Source organism: Salvia hispanica, chromosome 6 (assembly GCF_023119035.1).
Source record: "Salvia hispanica cultivar TCC Black 2014 chromosome 6, UniMelb_Shisp_WGS_1.0, whole genome shotgun sequence".
Taxonomy (NCBI): Eukaryota; Viridiplantae; Streptophyta; class Magnoliopsida; order Lamiales; family Lamiaceae; genus Salvia; species Salvia hispanica.
The window spans coordinates 25,404,097-25,430,315 of record NC_062970.1 but is presented as its reverse complement, the minus strand read 5'-3'; the positions used below and the strand labels follow the sequence as shown (position 1 = coordinate 25,430,315).

The window sequence follows — 26,219 nt, the reverse complement described above, 5'->3', positions numbered from 1 at the left end:
AACTGTGAATAATTCAAAATTTATGAATAGCAATCTGCAAATTGAGTAATGCCACTCCAAAATCATAACAAAAACAAAAAAATATTCGAATTCTTAATAAAATTAAAGAGAGGGAGCCTAATTGTTCCGAAATACACAGAATTCGCATTCCCCCCACCCTCCGCACCATCGATTTGGAGCAGAGACCTCCACGATCTCCCCCACCTCCGATTCCCCCCTCCCTCAGCACCGCCCCGATCCGCGCCACGTACTCCCCCACCCACCTCGGCGCCTCCGATCTCGCCTCCTCGACGCACCTCTTCGGCGAGGAGGACGGCGAATTCGAATTCGAGCTCCTCCGCCGATCCGCCGCATCGCTCCAGAATTCCACCCACCGCACCGCCCTACCACCGCCGCTGTCGAGGCTCCTCCGATTGTTCATATTCAAATTCAATTTCTCGATCTCTAACGATTGGTTAATAGTAATTGAGATCTGATCGTGAAACAAGCTCGATTCGCGATCGAAGAAATCGAAGAGGTCGAATCGTTCGGTTGTAGGCGGTGGTGATGCGGCGGAGGGAATCGCAGGTGGGGGTTTTGCAGGGGATTCTGGCGTAGAAGGCGGAGGCGTGGGAGCTGAAGAGCCGGAGGCTGGCAGGGGCTGCATTGTGTGAACAACATCAAAATATTTTACCAATTCTACCCTTTCATATTAAATTAATGTAAAAATATTTATTGTGTGGCAAAATCTGGACCACTCATTTAATAAAAAATGAGTGGCTGATATTGCACCTCATTTATGCTAATTGAGAAATGAGATGCAATATCAGCCACTCATTTTTATTAAATGAGTGGTCCAGATTTTTCCACATGGAAAATATCTTTATATAAATTAATTATGAAAGGGAAAAATGGTAATATCATGGTATATTTTATTCAATAAATATATTTTTAAAATTTTTAAAATTTTAATTTTTTATTAATTTTTATTAATTTTTTTTATTTTTCAACCACATATACAATTCATGTCAACTACACACATATAATGTCAACTATGTGTACAATCCATGTCAACCACACACACAATTCATGTCAACTACACACATATAATGTCAACTATGTGTACAATCCATGCCAACTATATATATAATTCATGTTAACTACACAATATAATGTCAACTACATGTACAATTCATGTCAAATAGTATTTATTGAATAATGTTGTTGACATTTGACGTGTAGTTTACATGAAATATGTAGTTGACAAAAAAAATGATTTTTTCTTAAAAATACAAAAAATTTTAAAAAAAATTTTAAAAAATTTAAAAAAATAAAAAAATTACAATTATGCCCCCGTGTTGACATAAACTACATGCTGTTGACATTTCACAAATATTCTGGATGAGTGGCTGAGATTGCATCTCAATTCTCAATTAGGTTCATAAATCTCAACCTAACAAGACCCTATATTTATATATATTTATCAGATTATTTAGACAAAAGCTATCATGCTCAAAACTTGAATTAAAACATGCTTTTGATTAATTGAAACCTAAAACATGTTTGGGGCGCCCGTTTGCGGCCCATCCCAGAGTTGTGAGCGCACAAGCCTGACCCTAACTCTTTTTTTAAAGAAAAATTCAATTTTCCCCATTAATACTATGCGATTATGGTCCAAAACGTTCACTTTTTGGACCTTTACCCTATTCTTAATTGTTTCTTTAATTTTTTAGGAATTATTATTTTTGAATTTTTAGGATTTGTAATTTTTAATTCCCAAAGAACAATGACTTTCCCGTGTTATAATTGTTCAATTTTTTCAATTTTACGACTAAAACGATTTGTAGTTGTAATTAGTGCAATTTAATGTTTGTGACTAGAATGATACCTGTAGGGTTGTCGAAATTGTGGCCTGATACAGAAAATGAGGGGAACGATGACATGACATGGACCTAGAGCCTGGCCTTGAACGAGGTTATGAATGCCCTAAATAATTAAGGATTGGGGCGGACAAGGGACAACCACTACATATGCCCTTAAATTCTTAAATTTTAGTTCAGTTTTGATTTCTCATACTAACATTATTAATTACCAAAATAGTTTGATAATATACAAAAATATTTAAAAACTGATAGCAAACTAAAATTCCATTAAAAGTATCTTTATTTACTTAGAAAATATTCTTTTGATAGCTTATTTAAATGTAGCCAACTATTTTCTTTCACTTTTAGGAAAATACTCATACTATTAAATCCCAAATAAAATCATACATTCCATTTTGGCGGTAATCTTTGGTGGCAAAAATCAACAATATATGAGAAATTCAGGTTACACAACATACCCCTATTCTCAGAGGTCGGCGCGTGTCAAAAAACATCCCAACTAGTCAACTACACAGCAGCCACGTACCAATAAAAACCTGGTGGGCCCGGCTCCTATCCCCTTACTGACTCGTGCGCAAACGCGCTCCTAACGCGAGTGATTTAAACTCTCAGGTATCTGTATATTGTTTTTCCAGTGTGAATTCCGAAATCCCTTTTCTTAATACCTCCGCCCAAAGCAGTCTTCTTTAACAGTAGACAAAAAGCCCTAAACCAATTAGCAGCCGAGGAAAAAAAATTGATACTAATTTGGTGGATTTTGCTTTACAAGCGGAAAATCTGAATCACAATCGGAGAAAGTTTGGTGTGTGCGATTAAAATCGGCTGAAATCTAATATCTACAGGCCTCCTTTTATTTTTTGTGTTTATTGTGCATGATCCGTTATCCAAGGTCAGTCTCTCATCGGCCTCATTATCTCAGTTTTTGTTATTTTCAGACTATCTGAAGCTCCTTTTTGAAGAAAAGGGGGAAGGAATTGTTCAATTGAACGTGTGATGTGTGCGACGGATTTGTGGGGAGAGGTGTGAAAGTTATTTAGCAGTTTTGCATTGATTTTTGGTTGTATAATTGGTGTTGGAGGTTTTTGCTATGCGATTATCGCGGTTTGACTCAGTTGTGAAGAGGAAAGATCAGAAAATTAGGAATAAGTATAAGGGGAAGAAGAAGCACAAGAAATTAGATGCTATTTATGAAAAGGGTTACAATAAGAGCCACAAAGAGGTCCATAAGGTCGAGTCAAGTGAGTTTATTGATGAAGAGAATGAACATGAACTCCGGAGGAGCACTAGGGTTCGTAAAGCGCCTGAGTTGCTTGATTCATCACCTCTTCCGCCTACAAAGCGGAGGAAGGTTGATAATGGTGTGGGTAGCAGTGGTGAGAAAGTTAGGAGAGTAGATAGGGCGCAATGTGAAATGCCATGCTCAAGTTCGAGTGATGGGGAAGGTGATGGTTGGATGCCAAGGTTGAGATCCAGGCAAGAGAGTGGATGTTCTTCAGGAAGAGGAAGGGGGCAGTCGTCATTGAAGGGCAAGAGAAAGCTGTTTCAGGATCTTGATCGGTTACAGGATGATCAGGAACCTCAGTTTTTAATGAAGAAAGAGCCCTTGGTAGGTGAGAAATCGACAGTTGTAAAATCAAAGAGGCCAGGCAGAATTAAAGCATCAAATGTTTTGGAAAATGACAACCAGGATGATGATCTGGAAGGTGAGTCGGAGGATGATCTGGAAGGTGAGTCAGAGGATGGGAAACCAAAGAACAGAGACAAGATTTTAGAAGTGATAAATGAGGCAGAAGGTGCTGAAGGGTCATCAGGTGAGTCGGAGGATGGGAAACCAAAGAACAGAGACAAGATTTTAGAAGTGATAAATGAGGCAGAAGGGGCTGAAGGGTTATCTTTGGAGTGTAGGTTGGAGTGTACTAATGAAATTGAAATAGATTGCAATATGGCGTCACAGTTAGCGCAGGGAGAGGAGACTGTAATTGAAGAGACGGCAATAGAAGAATGCAACAGCAATGGGAACGTCGAAATAAGGGTAGAAATAGTGGAGTTGGAAAAATCAGCATGTGATATTGTACCTGGCCAAGTAAATGCTACCAAGTTTGATTGTGGATCAGCTGACCAAACAAAGGATGATGAGAATCCTGAAAAGCCTCTTGAAAATGATATTGATATTAAACCAGAAGGCCGATACAATCCTCCAGCTGTTACTGACAGAAAACCTAAAATAAAACTTGGAAGGCGTTGCGGTTTATGTGGGGGTGGGACGGATGGCAAACCTCCAAAAATACTCTTACTTGAAGGTGCTGGCAGTGATAATGAGGTCTACAGTGGATCATCTGCATCAGAAGAACCTAATTATGATGTTTGCGATGGATTTGGTGATCAATCTGGATGGCTTGGAAGACTCCTAGGTCCTATTAACGATAGGTTTGGTATAGCAGGAATTTGGGTTCATCAGCAATGTGCTGTATGGAGTCCAGAGGTGTGTTTTACATTCCGAGTTTCATATTTACTTCAGTTATAACTTATATCTCACTTAACAGACAGTGGAATATTGACCGCATATTTAGAGTGTTGGTTTATGCCATGCATTCATTGGTGTCATTACTTTGTATAAATACTGTTTTACTACTCATGGAATATTCTTAAATACAGAAACTTGATTAGGAACGAAAGAATGCTTCTCCTTTTCTTACCAGTATGAATGAACATGTGAGAGCTGGATAGAAGCTCTGTTTTCAGTTTATCTTTTATCTTTTGTCTTTTGTTCATCCGATCATTAGTTTTTTCGGTTTTTTTATCTTTTGTTTATAATTGCAGTTGGTATGCCCGGTGTCTTGTGTTCTGGATGCATTGGGGATCTAATTGCACATTAATTTGTAGTATGTCGCATGGACAGTAGGCAATGCCCATTGCCAGGAACATTCCTGAGGCATTGTCTTGCCTTTCATTTCACAGGGGATATGCAACTTATTGGCTTGAATAAATTTCAATAAGTGTGTGCCTTTGATTGTTATGCCATATTGGTAGCCTGACTTCTTAAGCTTTTCTATGTTTGTTTTCATTTTTTGCAACATATTGGTTACCCGACTTACTGCTAATATGCTTTCCTAGACACCAGGCAAGACAAATTTGGCAGTTGGCACATCCTTTTACTGGACTTATTATATGGTTAAATACAATCTTTGATCCGTGAATTAAACTGCAAAAAGTTTCAGGCTCTACATCATTGGTCTTCTGCAACTTCCAATGCGGAAGCAACTGACATTGCAATTAAAATATATCTTCTTTCATTTCCTTTATCATATGTGCAATAATGTTGTGGGCTTCTTTTTACACATCACATGTTTTTTCTGCTATAATTCATTATGTTGAAACATTTAACATGTTCTTATTTTTTATTAATTCCTGTAAGCAAGTTTTTATCTACTAGTCTGATAACTTTTTTTTACAGGTTTATTTTGCTGGACTTGGATGCTTAAAAAATGTGAGAGCTGCGCTCTACAGAGGTAGGGTACTCAAATGCAGCCGCTGTAGGAGACCTGGAGCAACCATAGGGTGTCGTGTTGATAGATGTCCCAAAACTTACCACCTAGTGAGTGGCTAGCCTATTTTGTTCTAGCATCTCTTTTACCACTTCAGGATTCATTTCTTGCTCAATTTTCTTTTTGCATGTTTTTTTGGTATTGACTGTTAAATTGATGTGTGCTTTTGCAGCCATGTGCACGGGCCAAAAGTTGCATCTTTGATCATCGTAAATTTCTCATTGCCTGCACTGATCATCGCCATCTGTTTCAACCATATGGAGTACATAATGCTCAACGAATGAAGAAACTGAAGGCCAAAAAGCTGAAGTTTGAATTGCGGAAGGTTGCCAATGATTCATACCGTAATGATATTGAAGCCGAAGAAAAATGGTTAGAGAACCGTGGGGAGGATGAAGAATTCTTGAAGCGTGAGAGCAAGAGGCTTCAAAGGGATTTATGGAGAATAGCACCTACATATATTGGTGGTGCAAACTCTGAACAAGGCACACAATTCGCAGGTTGGGAATCTGTTGCTGGGTTGCAAGATGTGATTCAATGCATGAAAGAGGTTGTTATTTTACCGCTCTTGTACCCTGAATTTTTTAATAATCTAGGACTTGCACCTCCTAGGGGAGTTCTGTTGCATGGATATCCTGGAACCGGTAAGACATTAGTTGTGCGTGCACTAGTTGGTTGTTGTGCCCGTGGTGACAGGCGCATAGCATACTTTGCACGCAAAGGAGCAGATTGTCTTGGAAAATATGTTGGTGATGCTGAGCGCCAGCTACGACTTTTGTTTCAAGTAGCTGAGAAATCTCAACCATCTATAATTTTCTTCGATGAGATAGACGGTTTAGCACCTTCTCGTACTAAGCAGCAAGATCAAACACATAATTCAGTTGTGTCCACATTACTTGCCTTGATGGATGGCCTGAAATCTCGAGGTTCGGTTATCGTAATTGGGGCAACTAATCGTCCTGATTCAGTTGATCCAGCTTTAAGGAGGCCTGGGAGATTTGATCGGGAAATTTATTTTCCACTGCCTTCTTCTGAGGATAGAGAAGCAATTCTTTCATTGCACACACAGAAGTGGCCTAAACCAATAGCTGGATCCTTATTGAAGTGGGTGGCGAAGCAGACTGTAGGATTTGCTGGTGCTGATCTGCAGGCTCTTTGTACTCAAGCAGCTATATTTGGTTTAAAAAGGAGCTTCCCGTTGCAAAATGTTCTAGCTGCAGCTGGAACTAATAGCTCTGACAGAAGATGCCCTGTTATTCCTACTTTTACTGTGGGGGAAAAAGATTGGTTAAAGGCTCTCTCATGTGCATCGCCTCCATGTTCTCGAAGAGAAAGTGCATTTGCTCTTAATGACATGGTTTCTTCACCTCTTAAATCTCATCTTGTTCCATGCCTTCTCCTGCCTCTGACAAGGCTGCTGGTTTGCCTGTGTCTGGATGAGCGTGTCTGGTTGCCATCTCACCTTAAAAAGGCTTGCAAATTGATTAAAAATGTAATTGTTTCAATCTTAGATGAGCGGCAAGTGCAGAGTCATAATTGGTGGTTGCAAGTTGATGGTTTGCTTCAGGATGTGAATGTTAGAAATGAGATTGAGAAGAACCTTTTGCTTGCAAACCTGGTTGGAGAGAACAACTTACGCAGTTCTAATGGGGCAGATGAAAATACTGACGAACATTCTGAAATGTTCCCATCCAAATCTCTGTGTATGGGTGCCCGCACAGTGTTGTCTCAAAATATATCTTGTGTACCATCCAGTAAATCAGGATTCCAAGTCTTGATTTGTGGGGATCCGAGTTCTGGTCAGAGGCATCTTGCTTCATGTCTTCTCCACTGTTTTGTTGGCAATGTTGATGTATGGAAACTTGATTTGGCTGGTATCTCACATGAAGGACATGGAGACATGGTTCATGGGCTAACACATATACTGAGTATGTCAACATCTCCCTTTTCATTAATTCATATTAATTTGTTCTGTTTCAGGAGAAAAAAGTAGCACATTTATGATTTATGCTAATTTTAATTTCGATTGCAAAATTCTTTGGGACACCTACATTTCTGTGCCATTCCTATAGAAGGGAGAAATTCTCTTCCATGACCTTTTTTCATCTTGATATGTATGCAATGTTTGTCTTGGTTTCCGACAAGTTTCAAATACTAGATTTTACATGGCTTATAATGTGTATTAAGTTATGTCGGACCTGGTCACATGTGGTTGTGGTAATTGAAGTGACTTACTACTATTGAGGATTATATCAGTCAATAGTTAGTTAGTAAATTCTGCCCAAGATTTCAAATCAGTTTTGGTGATCTTATCATAAAAATTGCCCACAATAAAATATTTCTGGGAAGAACCTCATCATTGATTGTTCATAACCTTCTTATTTTTGGTGACTCAAACATGGTTCGTCCATAAATCTGTCAGGCTATATATTTCTATAAGAATACAAACATATAAGAGAGTTATTCATTTCATCTATCTCACTGTAAGCATTTGATGAATACAATAGGTCGATTTTAGTTCCTTGAGAGTTAGAGTCCCCTATTAATGTCTACAGCAGTTGCCTTATTGTCTTTTGATGCACGGTGCCTTGTTTTTTAGTTTTAGTAATTAATGAGTACTCCCTCCGTCCCAACTAAGTTGATACAAAACTTTTGGGCACGGAGATTAATAAATTGTGTTGGAAAGTAGGAGAGAGGAATAAAGTAGGAAAGATAAAGAGAGAGCAAAGTAGGTGATGGAATAAAGTAAGGGTGATTGGATGTTTTATTTTTTGTTAAAAAAGGAAACGACTCAACTTAGTTGGGACATCCCAAAAAGGAATACGACTCAACTTAGTTGGTACGAAGGGAGTATTTAATTTCATTTTGCTTGTAGATAGTATTTGCTTTAGTTCTTCTTGTGCTTCATTAACATGATTCTAGTGCAATTTTGATGATAAATATTGTGTGTATACCAGTTTGTAGCATTGATATCAGTTGTATGCATGCATTTGGATAGATGATAAATGGTTTGGAGCAACATGTTTGGGAGGGATGGAATTAAGTGATTTATGAGAATATGATATAATTGCTTGGTTTTCTGCAGAGGTTGGTTTTCAAATTTAGGCTAGTAAGACATTTTAAGGCCATTGATCTATCTAATTGCTTAAATGCCTATAAAACTGATATTTTCCTCATTATTCTAATTAATATTTTATTATGTTTCTCTTTGTGCACCGAATGATGAATATTACATGTCACAGTGAGATCTGATCTAATTGCTTAAATGCCTATAAAACAGATATTTTCCTCATTATTCTAATTAATCTTTTACTATGTTTCTCTTCGTGCACTGAATGATGAATATTACATGTCGCAGTGAGATCTGCCGGAGCACATGTTAGCATGCTTTATATGCCAATGATCGATTTGTGGGGTATTGAGACAAGTCATGAAGCCTCTGAAGATGACCGTGAAACATCTGATGCTGGCAATGGTATGGAATATGAATTCTGCCCAAGTGCTCATGCAGAGGGTATCGAGTCTCAAACTGCTGCAAGGAAGGCCTCATACCTTTGGACCTCTTTCGTCGAGCAGGTGGAGTCTATACGCGTAAATAGCTCCTTGATAATACTCGTAAGTTGGCATCCTCTGATTATATTTTTAAAGCTGCGATCATTTATTAATCAGAAAAGTTTACTAGTAGCTTTTCATCTAATTTTAAAATCAAACTACCAATGTTCAGTGTGTTCCTTTACAATATCAAAAAAGTTGAGATCATTTATTAATCATAAAAGTTTAGTAGTAGCTTTTCATCTAATTTTAATCTCAAACTACCAATGTTCAATGTGTTCCTTTTACAATATCTAGGGTTTGTGCATCTAGTCCCGGAAAGCTAATGTTTGTATAAATATGTAAACACGACACATGCATACTACTCTTACGGAGGCCTTCCTGAATTTGATCAGCATTTATGGAAAGTTATATTTCTTTCATTCTTCTCTTATAGAGGCGCAAACATATTTTGTGAGGGCATGGTAGAAAAGTGGGTCTGGACTGGACAATTTAGACATGATGTAATAAAGTATGACACTATAAGCTGGAATTTTGGCAAGAATCTTTTTACTTCCTTCCTCTCTTCTTATTTCTTATTGAAAAGATGCTACATTCTTTTGAGAAATGCTTATTGCTATTTCTCCTTTAACAGGCTACAGCAGAAGTACCATTTTCTTTGCTTCCTGATAGAATAAGGCATTTCTTTGGGAATGAGATAATGAATTGCATCCAATCGAGTCCATTGGGGCATAAGGTGCCACAGTTCTCTGTGCAGCTTGACGGGAAATTTGATCATGATAAGGTGATTAGCTTATTTGCTGCTGAGTTGACCAAGGATTTGGCACAGTATTTTATTCAGTCACATCATGGTGAAAATCATATACACATGAACTCCGTTGATGTGGAAGCTTATCATACGGCTGAGGGTGATACTAGTCAAGTTCGTCATAGCAAAGCTTGCCATGTGAGTCCCTCCATTCCAGGTGGTTTGACAAATAAAACTTTGAAAGGAAAATCAAGCTTGCAATTGGCAATATCAACATTCGGCTATCAGATTCTTCATTATCCTCATTTTGCTGAACTTTGCTGGTATACATCCAAGTTGAAAGAAGGTCCTTTTGCTAATGCCACTGGACCCTGGAAAGGCTGGCCCTTCAACACTTGTATTGTTCGTCCTGTCAACTTCACGGAGAATGTTGCTGCTGCTTCTAGTTCCAGTAATATTAGGAGCAAAGAGTTTAGTTTAGTTCGAGGACTAGTCGCTGTAGGGTTATCAGCATATAGGGGTGAATACAAATCACTAAGGGAAGTTTTCTCTGAGGTTCGAAAGGTTTTGGAAGCTCTAATTCGAATAATTGATGACAAAATTCAAGCTGGGAAAGACAGAACCCAATTCATTCGTCTTCTATCACAAGTGGCTTATCTTGAGGACATGGTTTGCAGTTGGGCTCACGCACTACATAGGTATTTCCCTTCTTTTACTGCTTTTGCAATTATGCCTAGTGTCACATTTTATTCTTATCTTCACTAAAATAAGAATTACTTTCAGTCTAGAGGTTGATGCTCATATTCAGGAGGCAAATGCCAAAGTTTTTGTGGGACCATCTGAAGGTGACGGCCGCAAGATAGGTGATCTGAAAGCAAATAATGCACCCCGTTCAGAAGTGTTCGAGAAAGGCTCCCTGGAAGTTAGTCCCACAGAATGTGCAGATGCAGGTGATGGAGTCGTTGTCACTGCTCAAGAGCCTTCCCATATAGTTGCCATAGATGATGATACTTGCTCTCATGAACACATCTTAGAGCCAACCAAAGTTAACTTACAGTCTTCTAAGGCAGAAGTCTTAGCACCGAATGGAGTTAATATAGAGTCTTCTAAGACAGAAATTGCTGGAGATGATCATGCAGAACTAGAGCACGTTCCATCTATCAAGCTTTCCAATGGTTTCGTGGAGAGTAGTTCAGAATTTCATGCTGGTCCCTCAGTTTTAGGTGATAAGCATTCTACTCTCGCAGGAAATGGCAACCAGCCAAATTGCCTTCCAAACGATAATTGCATTCTGTCCAGAGATACCGGTGAAAACTTAGGTCAAAGTAATATCAACTCTAACTCTTCACCCGGGCCTAGAAGTTCCGGAAGTGGTTCGGTTGCAATATGCTTTTACCAGTGCTGTTTGGAGTGCTTTGTCACCCTAAGCAACTTACTGTTGAGGGTTATCAATGTCGAGTGGAAAAGTAGAGGAAGTCAATCAACCGTAGAGGATGTTCACGATTTTGTTGCCTCTTTATCTGCAAATCTTCATTTATCACTAAGTAAAATATTACACCAAGGTGAAATCTCTTGTGGCATGAATGGAAAAGAATGTAGAGAACACTGTATGTGCCGGATATCGCAGGCTGAAGGCATACCAGATCTCAACAAGTCAGGCAAACTCTTGATGGCGGATTGTAATAACAGTCACGCAACGTGCAAGGACACGAGCAGGGAGGAGGAGAAGATTTGTAAAGGGATCGATCGCAGATTTGTTTTCAAGGACGGAGTGCTGGCTAATTTAGACACAGGTACTGATGTTTCTTTTCACTGTAAATATGAGAAATTATGCCTTTGTTTTCTTATCGAGTGGTTGGTAGCTAGCAAGGTTTCACATTAACATCTTCATATTATAGCTTCATCGGTTGTTGCTTCCGCAAATTTTGACGCACTTGCGGAATATTCTATGTTCGTCTGTAAACGCTACGCTCAAATTTTGTGTTCTGAACTATATTGCTTACACAGTTGAAGTTATTGATTTATTTACTTGAAACTACGTTTTCCCTGTCTAAGGTATTGCTGTTTTTATCTGGAGTTTTCAAATTTTGTAAGAATGAGATTCAATGAGAATTCTCTATGCACAAACGCATAAAATCCATGAATTTGAGATGAACAAATAAATGTAGCATTTGCGCAACCACAAATCAACAGTTGTGATTGTACATGTTTCACATTCATTTGTTTATATCGGGTTCATGTAGTTTGTGTTTTATGTATTCTCATTTCTTTGGCGTAGAAAATCCCCATAAGAGGCTTATAGTTTGTGTTTTATGTATTCACATGAGAGGCTTATGGTAAAAGTCTTTTTTTTTTTTTTAATAAAACTCGATACAGTAAAAGGATCTTTTTAAATAATAAAATATAAAAATTACAATAAAAGGATAAAAAAAGTTTTTTTAATAATTTTTTCTAGAAATAAAACAAACAATTTTTTAAATAATACTCCCATCGTTCTAAAAAAAATAGACTAGTTTTTTATTTTGGGCCGTCCCCAAAATTAGACAAAGTCTAAATAAGGAAAGTTTTGAACAAACATACACCACTAATAATGTGGACCCAACAATTCACTAACATTATTTCCAATACCTTCTCTCTTTCTTTGACTTTGTCGTTTCTCTCTCTTGCTTTACTAATTTCATATTAAAGTACGTGTCATATACAGCCTTGTCAATTTTTGGGGCAGGAGAGTAAAACTTTTAAATTTCAAAAATGTAAAAAAGTCACTTTGATCGAAATCTGACTAATGAAATCAGATAATATGATCCTCGTTCTTGAATTTTGATTATTGACAAAAATCTTAAGAAGAACGTAGCAGAAGAATTTTACGGATATATCTAGCAAAAGAAGTCTCGTTGAATTCTATAAATGTTCAACCGTTAGTAAATTTTAATTTTAGTCCTTGCATATAGCAGAGGATTGTTCGTTAAAATTTAGCATATTGTTATTTGTGGCCCAATTACCATATTAATGCATTATTAGCTTATGGAGTACCTCCTTTCTCGTTACTCCCTCTATCGCTGAAAAGTACTATATAAAGTATTTCCTTTTTTGACCGTTCGTAAAAGGTACGAACATTCATATTTTAGAAAGTATTTTCTCTCTAATAAGGTGGGATCCATTAATAAGGTGGGATCCATTCTCCACAAACAATACTTTAACTATTTTTTCTTTTTTATCTTTCTTTTACTTTTTCAATTATACATTAAAATTTGTGTCAAACCAACGTTCATGCTCTTTGGGGATAAAGGGAATATTATTTTTGTTGCTGTAGCATATTCTTATATTTTTTTTGTCGTTGTTAGCATATTCTTAATTTCATAATGCATTCCCATGTTTTGTTTTATACAAGTATGGTGTAGTTCTTTTTCTTTAATGTTTTTTTATCATTTAAATTTCAGTTGGTACATAAAATAAAAAGTTAATTATTGGAGGCACATGGGGTGTTTCCACACACACACCAACCTTGCCAATCAACTTGTGGTATTGGTGAGAGTTGTCATGTGAATAATGCTTATGTTGAAATTCAGTTATGCCTCTTCTTATTTTCAATATTTCACACTTGGAATATCATAGCATGATTGACGTAATTTGACACGCAACTAACCTACACTACAAATAGGTAGCATAATTTTGAATAAAGATAAATGTACATAATTGTAGTGTCGCATTATGCTAAAAATATTCCCTTGAAACACAACTACTGATTTATCTCATTTGAAAATTAATGGTTTGATTTAATAGAAGCGGATTTCAATATTATTGTGAGGTCGTTTTGTTCAGATTAAAAGAAATATTAGGCAGTTAATTATATTATATAATAAATTAAAGCTATCCAATTTTTCTCTCCTAAAATTACCTGTTTTGTTCAGATTAAAAGAAATATTAGGCAGTTAATTATATTATATAATAAATTAAAGCTATCTAATTTTTCTCTCCTAAAATTACCTCAAATGTATAACTCTTTAAATTTAAATTATTTCTTCCCAACACATAATTAAAATAAAGTGCAATTTTACGAGGATTCTCCTAATCGCATATATTCACATGAAATTTTTTTATAATATTATTTTCACAATATCATTAACAAAGCAACACTACACCATCAATACAACAATCATTATATTGTAATAATATCATCGACACAACGGAGCGATATATCATAAACACAACTATACAATATTACCACCCTGTATTTCATAATATCGTCAACACAATATCACAACATCATCAACCTTCTGTGGCTGTGACAATATAATCGACAGTAACACAATATTATCGACACATTATCGCAGTATCATTAACAAAACAACACAATATCATCAACTTTGTGTCACAATATATCAACACAATAAAACAGTATCGTCGATCATATGTCACAATATCATCCATCCAACATTGCAACAACATCAACTCTATGTCATAATATCATCATCCCAACACTGCAACATTATCAACCCCATATCACAATATTTTCATTTCTATCAACACAAAATAACAATGTCATGAACCCAACAATATGTACAATACCATCAACTCTATGTTATAATGTCATCAATACATCAACACAATATCATCACTCTATATCACAATATTTAAAAGAGTGAACTACATCAAAAGTCCCTAACGTTTCCAAAAGTTACACTGCAGGCCTCTAGGGAAAAAAAAATACCTCCACATAACCCTACCCTTTTACATAATCACAAATCGTGTTTTTCGGTCTATATTGCCCTTAAGCCCTAAAAGGGCATTCCGGTCATTTCAGCTCACCGTCTGACATTGGCGGCCTGCATGCGCTGCGCCATCTACTTTCATGACGCGAGCGATTGGACATATTGTGCAGCGCCATTTCGTCTTCTTCACTCCACATATACACTTAGAGTGAGAATTCGAATTCATTCTAAAATATTCACAATTTTCGGCTCTACAATTTACAATCTTTCCCTCCATACCACTTCACTCCAATTTACAATCATTCCCTCCAAACCACTTCACTCTCTTGCATGAATGGCGCCAAAATGAAAGTGAGGTGGGTCCGCCGGTGTTTCCTCCTCGCGAAATGGGGGTCGGCGTAAAAAATGTTGCGCACCTTCGCCATCGCCAACGCCAACACCACCGACATCCGCCTCGTCATCGCGTTCATCATTGCCTGTGCCGCCGCCGCGTAGACATAGACCGAAGGTCATCGATGTGGATAAAGAGACTTGGGATGTCCGAGATCATGAACTGGAATTTTTCTATCCCGAAGAAGAATACAGTAAGATTGAGTTCAAAATCGCAATTTAAAATTTCACTGATACATAGTCTCAATTTGTGATTTAGGGTTCCGAAATTTCAAAATGTTGGTAATTTAGATCCATATCTGATTTATGTTAGTTAGGTTAGGTTAATTAATGTTGTCTGATTTTGTCACAAGTTTCATTTTGTGTGATTTTGATTAATGGAAAACCTTCACAGGGAGGCTCCTGGGAAGTTTTCGGTTGCTTTCCATCATGGTGGTTAGTTCTTCGAAACCAAAGATGAGAAGAAGTATGTTGGTGGTTATTTGACTTTCTTCGACGACTGCGACATTAACCAGTTCGCCCTGATAGACTTGTCTAGTATGGTACTTAAGTTGAGGATAGGAAGACAATATGCGAGTTTTATTACTGGTATCCAAAGTATAGTCCTGGCTGTGAGGACAAAGTAATAGGAGATCCATTGATGCCCATTGTTGACGATGTACACCTCATCGAATTCCTCAAGGTTGCTGCTACTAGCACAAAGCTAGTTCACATATACGTTTTGGAGATAACCCGAGCTGCTGCTATACTGAATAAGATGAAAGATGAAGCGCAAGCGCTTCTCAAATTCAAGACGCCAAAATCCACAGGAGTTATTATTGAAGAGATTGAAGAAGCTGAAGCTCAACCAACTGTCCCAAAGTTTCCACCGAGGAAGAGGATGCAGGAGCAGTGGGTAGTAAACAATAAGCCTTTGATGATTGGATGGTATAAGGATGTTGAGTTCGATGAATATCTTGTAAAAAGTCTTGAAGATGCCCGTGCTAAGTGGAAAATGGACGACGAGGTAGCACGTCAAAATTTGGAGAATCAGTACCATCCGAAGCCCCACTCTCTGATTCTATACCATCCGGAGCAGTACCATCTGAAGCCCTAATCTCTGATGCTATACCAACAGTGTCTTCGGTCGAAGTGATGGCAGCCGTTAGAGAATCAGTTGCAGAAGCGGTTGAAGCTATACCACAAACAATACCAGATGTTGTTGAACCTATGGCAGATGTTGGACAAGTTGGAGGAGAAGACCTCCATGCACACGTGCAAGAGGTAATTAGTTGTGATATTAAATGATTCATCTCATAGTACCCCGTTTGTGATTTGTGATTTGTGATTTGTAATGATTGATGTTAGTTACCCGTTTGTCAGTTGTGATTTCCATAAATGATGTAGTACCCATTTGTTATTTAGTATTTTGTTTGGTCCCTCCCCTCCATTTTTGAGCATGTGGACCCAGTGTCCCCTCCCCTCCGTTTTTGTTTACTTTTGTCAGTGTATTGATTCACTTTTGTATTGCGTAGGATGTAATTGGTTCATCATGCCCTGAAGATGAAATTGTGGGTGTGAATGTACTTGAAGAGGTGTACCAACCGGTGATGGACGGTGGATGTGAACCACAAGCGGACATCCGGGTTGACAATTCATTTCTCCCGATTCTTGAGGACATTACCCATGAACTGTTCACGTCCGAAGTTCACACCTCTGTGCAAGAGTCAACTTCAACTGGTGTAGTTTCAGAAGAAGCCCAGCCAACTGCAGGTGAAGTACCCGATCAAGTTGGCCAAGATGATGTTTATTGTCCTTCGTTAGAGTATGTTCCAGACGGATGTCATCTGCATAATGAGGGATGTGAGACTGATGATGAGGATGATGAGGATGGGGTCGGGAATTTTATCTCCTTTGCAAACATGTGTCGAGATGAACAGCTATTTACATCTTATTACCAGTCCCTATGTCAGCAACAACCGGAACAGCAGCGGCGTGCAGATGCAGACACCGAACAACAAGGACCTGGAGAGCTGAATGGTGAGGGCAATGGAGGGCCAAAGAAACACCGATAGTACTCCCCTGTTGTGGAACAACGGAACTCGAAGGATAAAAACTCACTATGTGAGCAAGAAACAGTGGATGAACTACAAGATCTACAAGATCTTGAAGATTTGGAGGGGTTCAAGAAGAAGGGTATAAAGTACACTCCATTCAAGCTGATCAATGAGCTTCCAGTTTGGAAGCCTGGTGATCTTTTTAAAGATCGCGATTTCTTCTGTGAGGTCATGCGCCAGTACGCGTTTATGACCAGACGACGTGTGGATGTCATAAAAAATGATGGGAAGAGACTCCGTGCAATTTGTAAAGGCAAGGCATGTGAATGGTATGTGTATGGAAGGAAGATCGAAGCCACAACAATACCGATCATGTGGTAATGAATATGCATAGAGATCATGCACACACGTGCTCGCAAGTGTTGGACAGAGATGGCTCACGTCCAAGTGGCCAGCTGCGCGTTACATGGAGAAAATCAAAGCGAATCCCCACATTCCATTGGCAGCTATACGGCAGTGTGTGAATGAGGAGTTCGGGCTGAAAGTTGGTAGGATGAAGGCGTATCGCGCAAGAGACATGGCATTAGAAGGTATCTTTGGCAAGGCTGGACTCCAATACCGCCGATTGTTCTACTACAAGTCAGAATTGGAACGGACACACCCTGATTCGAGTGTGCATTTACACTACGAGAACTTCAGGGACCTGAATTGGTAGGCCTCAGATTCTTGAGGTTTTATTGTTGCCTCGGGCCTTTGAAATCTGGCTGGATACGTTTTTGCCGTCCAATTATCTTTTTAGATGCGTGTTTCTTGATAGGTATGTACAGGGGCCAACTTATGACGGCGATGGGAATAGATCCAAACAACGGTTGGTGGTCTATTGCGTGGGCAGTGACCGAGGCAGAGAGCTACGAACAGTGGAAATGGTTTCTCGCCTACCTATCCGAGGACCTTCACTTACACGACAATGCCCCAAGATACGTCTTCATGTCCGATCAACAAAAGGTACGAGTAATGTGATTTTAGTAGAAAGTGTATACTGTAAATGTGATTTTTTAAATAATACTCCCTCCGTCCCGCTTAAGATGACACGTTTTCCTTTTTAGTTTGTCCCAACTAAAATGACACATTTCATTTTTTGGTAACTTTTTCTCTCCAATTAATACATTCAATAACTTCTTCTCACTCCTATTAAAATATTCATCTTTCTTTATCTCTCTACTTTAATACTTACACTTACCTTCTCTCTCTCCAATTAAACACTTTAATCAATAACTTCTAAAATCCCGTGCCGGCTAAGCAATGTGTCATCTTAGCCGGGACGGAGGGAGTAGTACTTTAGTTATGATTTGGCATTTAGATGAATAGTTCGTTTGTGATTATAGATTTTGTGTTGTTGTGGATCATACATGTGGTACTGGGCGTTGACATTTTGTGGCTTATATGAGCAATGTGTGATGTGTGTGTTCCATGAATTTGGTAGGGTCTTGCAAAAGCCACCGTTGAGGATTTCCCACAGAGCGAGCATCGATTCTGTGTCCAGCATATATACAACAACTTCAAGAAGAGATTCATTGGGGAGAATTTTAAGGAAATATTGTAGGAGCTTGCATCGAGTACAATCCACGAACAGTATGTGGAGCGGATGGATGCGTTGAGGATTATATATCCCCAAGCACATCAATACCTGCTCGGTGTTGCTCCAAAAGAAAAATGGGTGAAGGCATATTTCTCCTCACATGTTTGTTGTGATGTTATCCTCAACAATATCTGCGAGAACTTTAATTCGAAGATGGCAATTGCTCGAGAGTTGGCCATTATAACCATGTTGGAGGAGATCCGGACGAGTCAAATGGAGAGAATTTAGATTAGAGGCAGTGGGTCAAGACATACGATCACGCACTGCTGCCTGTTGTTAAAGAGATTGTGGATAAGCTGTACGTGAGGGCTTCTTCTTGGAGAGCAACATGGAATGGAGAGGATTCGTACCAGGTGACTGGACCTTCTGGCCAGTGTGTAGTCAACATGCGTGATTTTACTTGCTCGTGCAGATCATGGCAGTTGACTGGGATCCCATGCACTCATGCTATTGCGACAATCAACAAAAATGGGAAGGATGTAGCAGACTATGTCTCCCGATATTATTTACGGTCCACAATGTCTATTCTATACGAGAATGTCTTGTACCCAATTAATGGGATGGATAATTGGCCCAAGACTTCTAATATTGGATTTGAACTGGCGCCTCCAAGGATAAAGCGACAGCGCGGATGGCCAAAGAAAGTGAGGCGTGAAGAGCCCCAAGTTCGTCATCACGAGGATGGATCTGAGTCACTACGGCGAACCTTTATACTCAAATGTTGTCGGTGCGGACAAGAAGGTCATAACAGGAGAACATGCACCAATGATCCCCGTGTAGATGCTCAAACCGAAGTAGGACAGAGTTCACAGCCCAGTGAGCCAGCCACGACGGATGGCGGTGATAGAGTTCAAAACCAAGAGGTACTCTTTTGTACGATTATATGAATTCCCTACCTGTTGGTCAGTATTTTAATGGTTTGTTTGTTACAGACCAATCGGCCTCGTCAGGGACAACCTAGCACACGGGTAAGGCAGCCAAACCAAGAGGTAGTATTCGGTGTCAATTTATCACTTTTCATTGGTGTTGTTTGTTGTAGACCAATTTGACAGTCAATTTGAAATGTGTGTTGTTTTTTGTAGACCAATCCCTCTGGTCCAACGGCTGGCACACGTCGGACCAGGACCAGGACTCATCCGCAACGTTATGGCCGTCGCGGGGATGAGGATTGAATAATCGTGGAGATGGTTTTTGTTAGTGTTGGTAACATGAAAACTCAAACTCAAAACAATGGTGATGGTTTTTGTTATGTGGATGTGGTTATGGTTTTTGTTAGTGTTGGGAACATGAAATCTCAAAACAACGGTGTTAGTTTTTGTCAAACAATTAAGCTGGATATAATATGTAGTTAACTGCCTTTTTATGGGAAAATATTACGACTATGTTTTTGTCTATGTTCCTATATGTAGTTGTAGTTAGGCTGGATATGAACAACTGCATTTTTTGTTTGTATGAACACTATACTACTTTTGTGTATGCTTATGGTTGTAGTACTGTACGTCGAGATTCGTTTAGTAACTTCATTCATTTTCAACAAAAGGTTTTGTACATCGGGTGTTATTCAACAAAAGGTTTTGTACATCGGGTGTTATTCAACAAAAGGTTTTGTACGTCGGGTGTTATTTACAAAACGTTTTGTACTTAATTCGACAATATTTTACTAATCTCAACTTCATTCGTGTTCAATAAAAGTGTAGTGTCATTTGTCCTTATACGTAGAACTTACAGTGGATATTGAAAAACTCTTTAGTACTAAAAAACCCCCTCTTCATACACGAGTTGAAGAAGAAAAGTGTTACCATTACATTAGGAAAATAATGACAACGCATAACAAAAAAATTACGATCTTCATATTTCGGGACATTTTGGTGGTTTTAACAATTTCTAACTGAAGACCTACACACTCTTCAGTCTTCCTACTCAATTTTAACCTCAGCTCGTCACATTCCTCACTTTTATGCGCAATTTATCTTCAAGAAAACCTTCCACAATATTCTTGCATCGGAGTTGTTCTTCAAACTTGTCTCGTTCGACCTTGATTCTTTGGAAGTAAGTGTCTTGACTTGGCGATAGACCCACATCAATCCAATGAAAGAATCTGCAATCATCTCCCTTCCATATTGGACAACGATAGTAACGTCGACCAGGATTAGCAGCCGTCCGAGATATCACTAACTCAGCTTCAAGATCGTGATTACAGTTCACAATCTCTGGACGAGGCCAATTCCAGTTGAAACTTGACCCATGAGATTGAGAACTAGACGAAGACATTGCAACAATGATCTGAATTGATTCAATTAAAACCAAGAAATCTGCAAAATGCCCAAAAATTAGAACGACACAGTCTAACACAGATAAACCCTAAACTCTAACCCTAAATTGAACTAAACACACAATAAACATCCAAAATTTTACCGGTACACATAAACCCTAAATTGAACTAAACACAACCAAATCAGCTGCAGGAACACACAAAATTAGTGGAACTTACCTAAATTGCGATGAATGAGTGAGTAAACGATGGTAGGTTCACAACAATATGAATTATCGTCGAGAGAGGGTAAACGACGGTAGGGGGTCTGCAGAGGGAAATAATTTTCTAGTGTGAGAAACGAAAAATGTTTTCTAACTGTGAGAGAAATTATGAAACCTTACAGTTGTATATCGTCGGAAATTTCAAATATGATGACATTAGAGTGTAGGTACAGTCGAGTAGGTGTACAACTTTTAATAAATTGACTAAAATGCCCCTGAAGCCATTTGGGCATTTGGTCCGAAAAATGGCTACAAATATCCGATTTGTGATTATATAAAAGGGTAGGGTTATGTGGAGGTATTTTTTTTCACTAGGGGACTGCAGTATAACTTTTGGAAACATTATGGACTTTTGATGTAGTTCACTCTATTTAAAAAAATTAACTTATCTTGATAAGGGTCATGCAAATTTTTTATATGGACCTTGGAATCAGGATTTGGTTAGTGACTAATTTAATAGCACTAATTTAAATACAAAGATTATGTGACACATAAAATTTCTGTTAGTTTAGAAGAAATAAGTTGATGTCCATGCTGATTTTGTGATTATATGCTAAAAATAAGAAATGAATCGCATGAATGAAATCCTATGTTAGACTTAACTTACCCTTTCACGTGGAGATAAATGTGTTAAAACACTGAGTTGTGACATCAAAGGACCATGCGTTGTTATTATTTAAACTACATCATACATCATAGTGATAAAATGCAAACTCTAAATATTGTATAAACTTTAATTTTTCAACACAGTGTCAATACATTGTAAAATTTCAAAATTTTGATGTCAATCAACCATTATGTGTTAATATCTTTTGTTAATGTTATTTTGTCATCTGTTGACATTTTCTAACGATCCAGATCATAATTTGAAATTTATAAAATATATAGAGCTTGCATTTGTCTACATCCCTGATTATATAATTGTATACGTACATATTTAAACATGAACGAGAAGTAAAAGCTAAAAAAGACTAATTCATCGAGTTCACAATGATCATGAACTTCTCAAAATGTCTATTATATATGGGACTAGAATAATGCCTAGGACCCTTTTAGACAATGATATGAAACAATTAAACTCCACCGATTGCGAAACAGAAGATGTTGAACAATCCACTAAGAATAGACATTTAATTTTTTATATATATATGAACATAACTAAAATGAAAATAGTCATAATAGATGAGTTCGGATGTACCTAGCTAACAATATCTTTTGTTGTCTTCTTTTTTTTCCAGCTCTATGGTCGCAGTGATATCGTTTATATTTATGTTTCTTTTGTTGTTGTTATTGGATTGTTACTATTTCGTACTCTCCCTCACCACTTTTAAAAATTGAGATTTTTGGTTAATAAAAAAAAACAATATATCTCTTTCATAAATTGGCAAAAACCAATCTAAAAAATTGAGTAAGAAGTTTCACTTTATTATACAACTTCTCTCTAACACGTTAATCATGATATCTTGCACGTAATGCCTAACTAAACTCGGACAACTGCAAAAAGGTTTGTGAGAAATAGAGTTCTAACATCGATTCTTCAAAATAGGGTTGTTTAGTAAATATTTATTTTTAGCTTCAAATCCTGTAGAGAAAAACCCCAAGCATAAATAATACAGAGAAAAACATTCAAGGTAGTATCACATTAAGAATGAAGAATTGGAGATACATAGATGGAATGGAAATGAATTACTACTACCTTTCAAGAAAAAAATAGAAATGGAAATGGATATGGATATGGTCATGGATACGCGGATAACACTGAATACTGTAAAGTCACATGCATATGCACCCAAGTGTCGTTTGATTGGAATTCTCTTTTATGTTTAATTTTACTCTAGTTTTTTACCTTTTGTTTTTTACTACTACTAATATTTCTTTTGGCAGAAACTTACCTTATACCAGAAGGTATACTGCACACCCTAAATTTTTATTTAGTATAGTTAATTTTTGACATAGACATGAATATTTGACACGATCAAGCACATACAACATGTTAGAAAAACGATAATTTTGGATTGAGTTGGGTTCGAATTGGATTAGGTTAGTTTGGATGATCCATTAAAAAATAATAGTACTAGTATATCTACTCCATCGGTCCTGACTAAGATTACATTTTTTTCAAACTTGTTTTGAAAAAATTATAATAAATAGTTAAAAAGAGTAAAGTAAGAGAGAGTGATGAAGAAGAGACGTGTCATCAAGTTTTTAGCATTTGTTTTTTAAATATGTATATATAGTTCATGTAAATCATGTCTAAAATTTAGATTTAATCATTCAATATCTGGTTTAAATCAGGTAAGATTATGTTTTAGTTATAGTAGCATAAATTAACTTCGGACTATTATCAAGTTGTTATCTTATTGTGTCAATCCATATTATATTTTGGCATTAACAAATTTCAGTTTAAAAATAGTAGGTCAGATTTGTGTTTGAATTTTGAATTATGTTTTAATAGATCGGATTCGAATTTGATTTTATTAGATTGAGTTGTTATTGGAATACCCATATAATAACTCAACTCACATGATTTTCAACCGTATTCTCATTTAGGATCTATTATTCTCTAATCAAGATTTAAATGCAATAAACTAAAGTGTACAATAGTATATATGGAACTTTTGACACGCCACAGATTTGATGATTATATGAAACTAAATGACGGTATGACAGCTCATTAAAAACCAAACACAACTTTTCGTTTATAAAAGAAATAAACTCCACTAATCAACCAATTAAGCAGATACAACTATACGAGGTTAAATATCTATACCAGAACTATCAAAATCATCATCCATTACACTTACATCTGGACCTTCTCTAATTAAATCTACATTTATAAAATATTTGAAAAAAATCACTCCAATTAACTCTGATGGAGATTGTAGGATTAATTGGTCACGTAAAATAGAGGCATGTGATTGTGATCCATATATTATATTTATATAGGGTAGTGATAAAATGCAAACTTATATATTGTATAAACTCAAAACTCTTCAACACAACTTCAACACAGTTTTAATACAATATCAACACAGTGTAAAATTTCAAGATTATGTCAACACAGTATCAACACTATATCAACACAACATCAATCATTGACTACCGTTGAAATTCTGTTGACATTTTCCTGTTGATACTTTTTTGTGATCTGTTGACATTTTTCAATGGTCCAGATCATAGTTTTGAGTTTGTACAATATTTATAGTTTTCATTTGATCACATCCATATATATATATATATATATATATATATATATATATATATAGGATTGTGTTAAAATGACAACACCTCTTAAAGTAACACCATACCACCATTTCTAACCAATCATTTGTACATGTGGACGAATAATAAGTATAGATTGCAGATCTAGCTTTATACTATTGCAGTCTAGCATATATAATATTGCAGTCTAGCATGGTGTCACGGTGTCATTTTAAAAGTGTTGTCTTTTTAACGCACCCATATATATATATATATATATATATATATATATATATATAGGGAAGTGATCAAGGTCTAACTAATTTTAATTGTATAACTAGAGAACAAATCTCAGCCACACATCTTAATACTCCAAATTAATCCTATGGTTTAAACAAACTTTCAAATTTTTATGAGAAAATACTTGTCTAAGGGCATTTTTGGAATTCAATATTTCAACATGAATTAATCAAATTTATAATCATCCATCGTGAGTTTATCGTCAAAATCTTCCCAAATCATTCTCCAATCTGAACCAAATTTAGCTTAGGATTTCTTCCAAAAATATGAAATTCCCGATCTGAATCAAATTCAAGCGCGATTTCTCAGATCTGAACCAAATTCAGCTTCGTTCTGATTGAATTCAAGCGCGATTTTCTCAAATCTGATTGGATCGATCAGCGCGAATTAGTTTGGATCGATCAGCGTGATTTGATTCTGATTGAATTCATCACAACTGATCAAATTCGCTCCGGATTAACCAACGCAATTTGATTCCTTCATCGCGACGTCTGGACTCCTTCAAATGGATTCAATTCCGATACATTCATCGGAAGATTATTTCGATTCTGATTCCTCTTCATCGGGAGAGGAAGGAGAAACTGAATCTAAAGGTAATTATCAATTAAGTGTTGTTGCTCAGCATGATTAGATCGTGTATGATGTGAAAAAACGTTAGAGTGAACTATATGTGACGAACAGTGAAGTAAATATGCTCTATATTGAAGTAAATATTGTTTGTATTGAAGTATATTATTCATTAAAGTGAAGTATAACATAATTAAAGTGAAGTATTCCAGTGTTAGCGTAAAGTGTTTGTGATTCATGGTTAAAGTGAAGTAAAACATGGTTAGAGTGAAGTAACGTTTTTTCACATCATACACGATCTAATCATGCTGAGCAACAACACTTTATTGATAATAATTGATAATTACCTTTAGATTCAGTTTCTCCTTCCTCTCCCGATGAAGAGGAATCAGAATCGAAATAATCTTCCGATGAATGTATCGGAATTGAATCCATTTGAAGGAGTCCAGACGTCGCGATGAAGGAATCAAATTGCGTTGGTTAATCCGGAGCGAATTTGATCAGTTGTGATGAATTCAATCAGAATCAAATCACGCTGATCGATCCAAACTAATTCGTGCTGATCGATCCAATCAGATTTGAGAAAATCGCGCTTGAATTCAATCAGAACGAAGCTGAATTTGGTTCAGATCTGAGAAATCGCGCTTGAATTTGATTCAGATCGGGAATTTCATATTTTTGGAAGAAATCCTAAGCTAAATTTGGTTCAGATTGGAGAATGATTTGGGAAGATTTTGACGATAAACTCACGATGGATGATTATAAATTTGATTAATTCATGTTGAAATATTGAATTCCCAAAATGCCCTTAGACAAGTATTTTCTCATAAAAATTTGAAAGTTTGTTTAAACCATAGGATTAATTTGGAGTATTAAGATGTGTGGCTGAGATTTGTTCTCTAGTTATACACTTAAAATTAGTTAGACCTTGATCACTTCTCTCTCTATATATGTATATATATTTCTTTACTGTTTTTAGCTCTTTCAATTTTTTTCATAATTAATGAATGAATTTAGCGTTATATATTTCTTTACCATAGTTCAATTTTACAACTAAAAGAAAATTATTAATAATATGAGAGGTGTGAAGAAGGAACTTCCGAAAATGATAAAATGACCGATGAAGCAACGG

The 26,219-nt window shown here is 36.9% G+C and overlaps 1 protein-coding gene across 2 annotated transcripts; it reads left to right on the top strand.

The window, feature by feature from the left end:
- Nucleotides 1-2,543: 2,543 nt before the first annotated feature.
- On the top strand, nucleotides 2,544-11,745 carry LOC125194461. Of its 2 annotated transcripts, XM_048092687.1 has the most exons (7): nucleotides 2,544-2,664; nucleotides 2,798-4,344; nucleotides 5,317-5,457; nucleotides 5,580-7,335; nucleotides 8,766-9,022; nucleotides 9,594-10,405; nucleotides 10,491-11,745. In XM_048092687.1, the coding sequence occupies exons 2-7, from the start codon at nucleotides 2,950-2,952 to the stop codon at nucleotides 11,587-11,589; spliced, it is 5,460 nt and encodes a 1,819-aa protein (XP_047948644.1). In that variant the 5' UTR covers nucleotides 2,544-2,664; nucleotides 2,798-2,949; the 3' UTR covers nucleotides 11,590-11,745. The 2 variants fall into 2 exon arrangements, with proteins under 2 accessions (XP_047948644.1, XP_047948643.1); XM_048092686.1 differs by having other exon boundaries at nucleotides 2,550-4,344.
- Nucleotides 11,746-26,219: the final 14,474 nt, after the last annotated feature.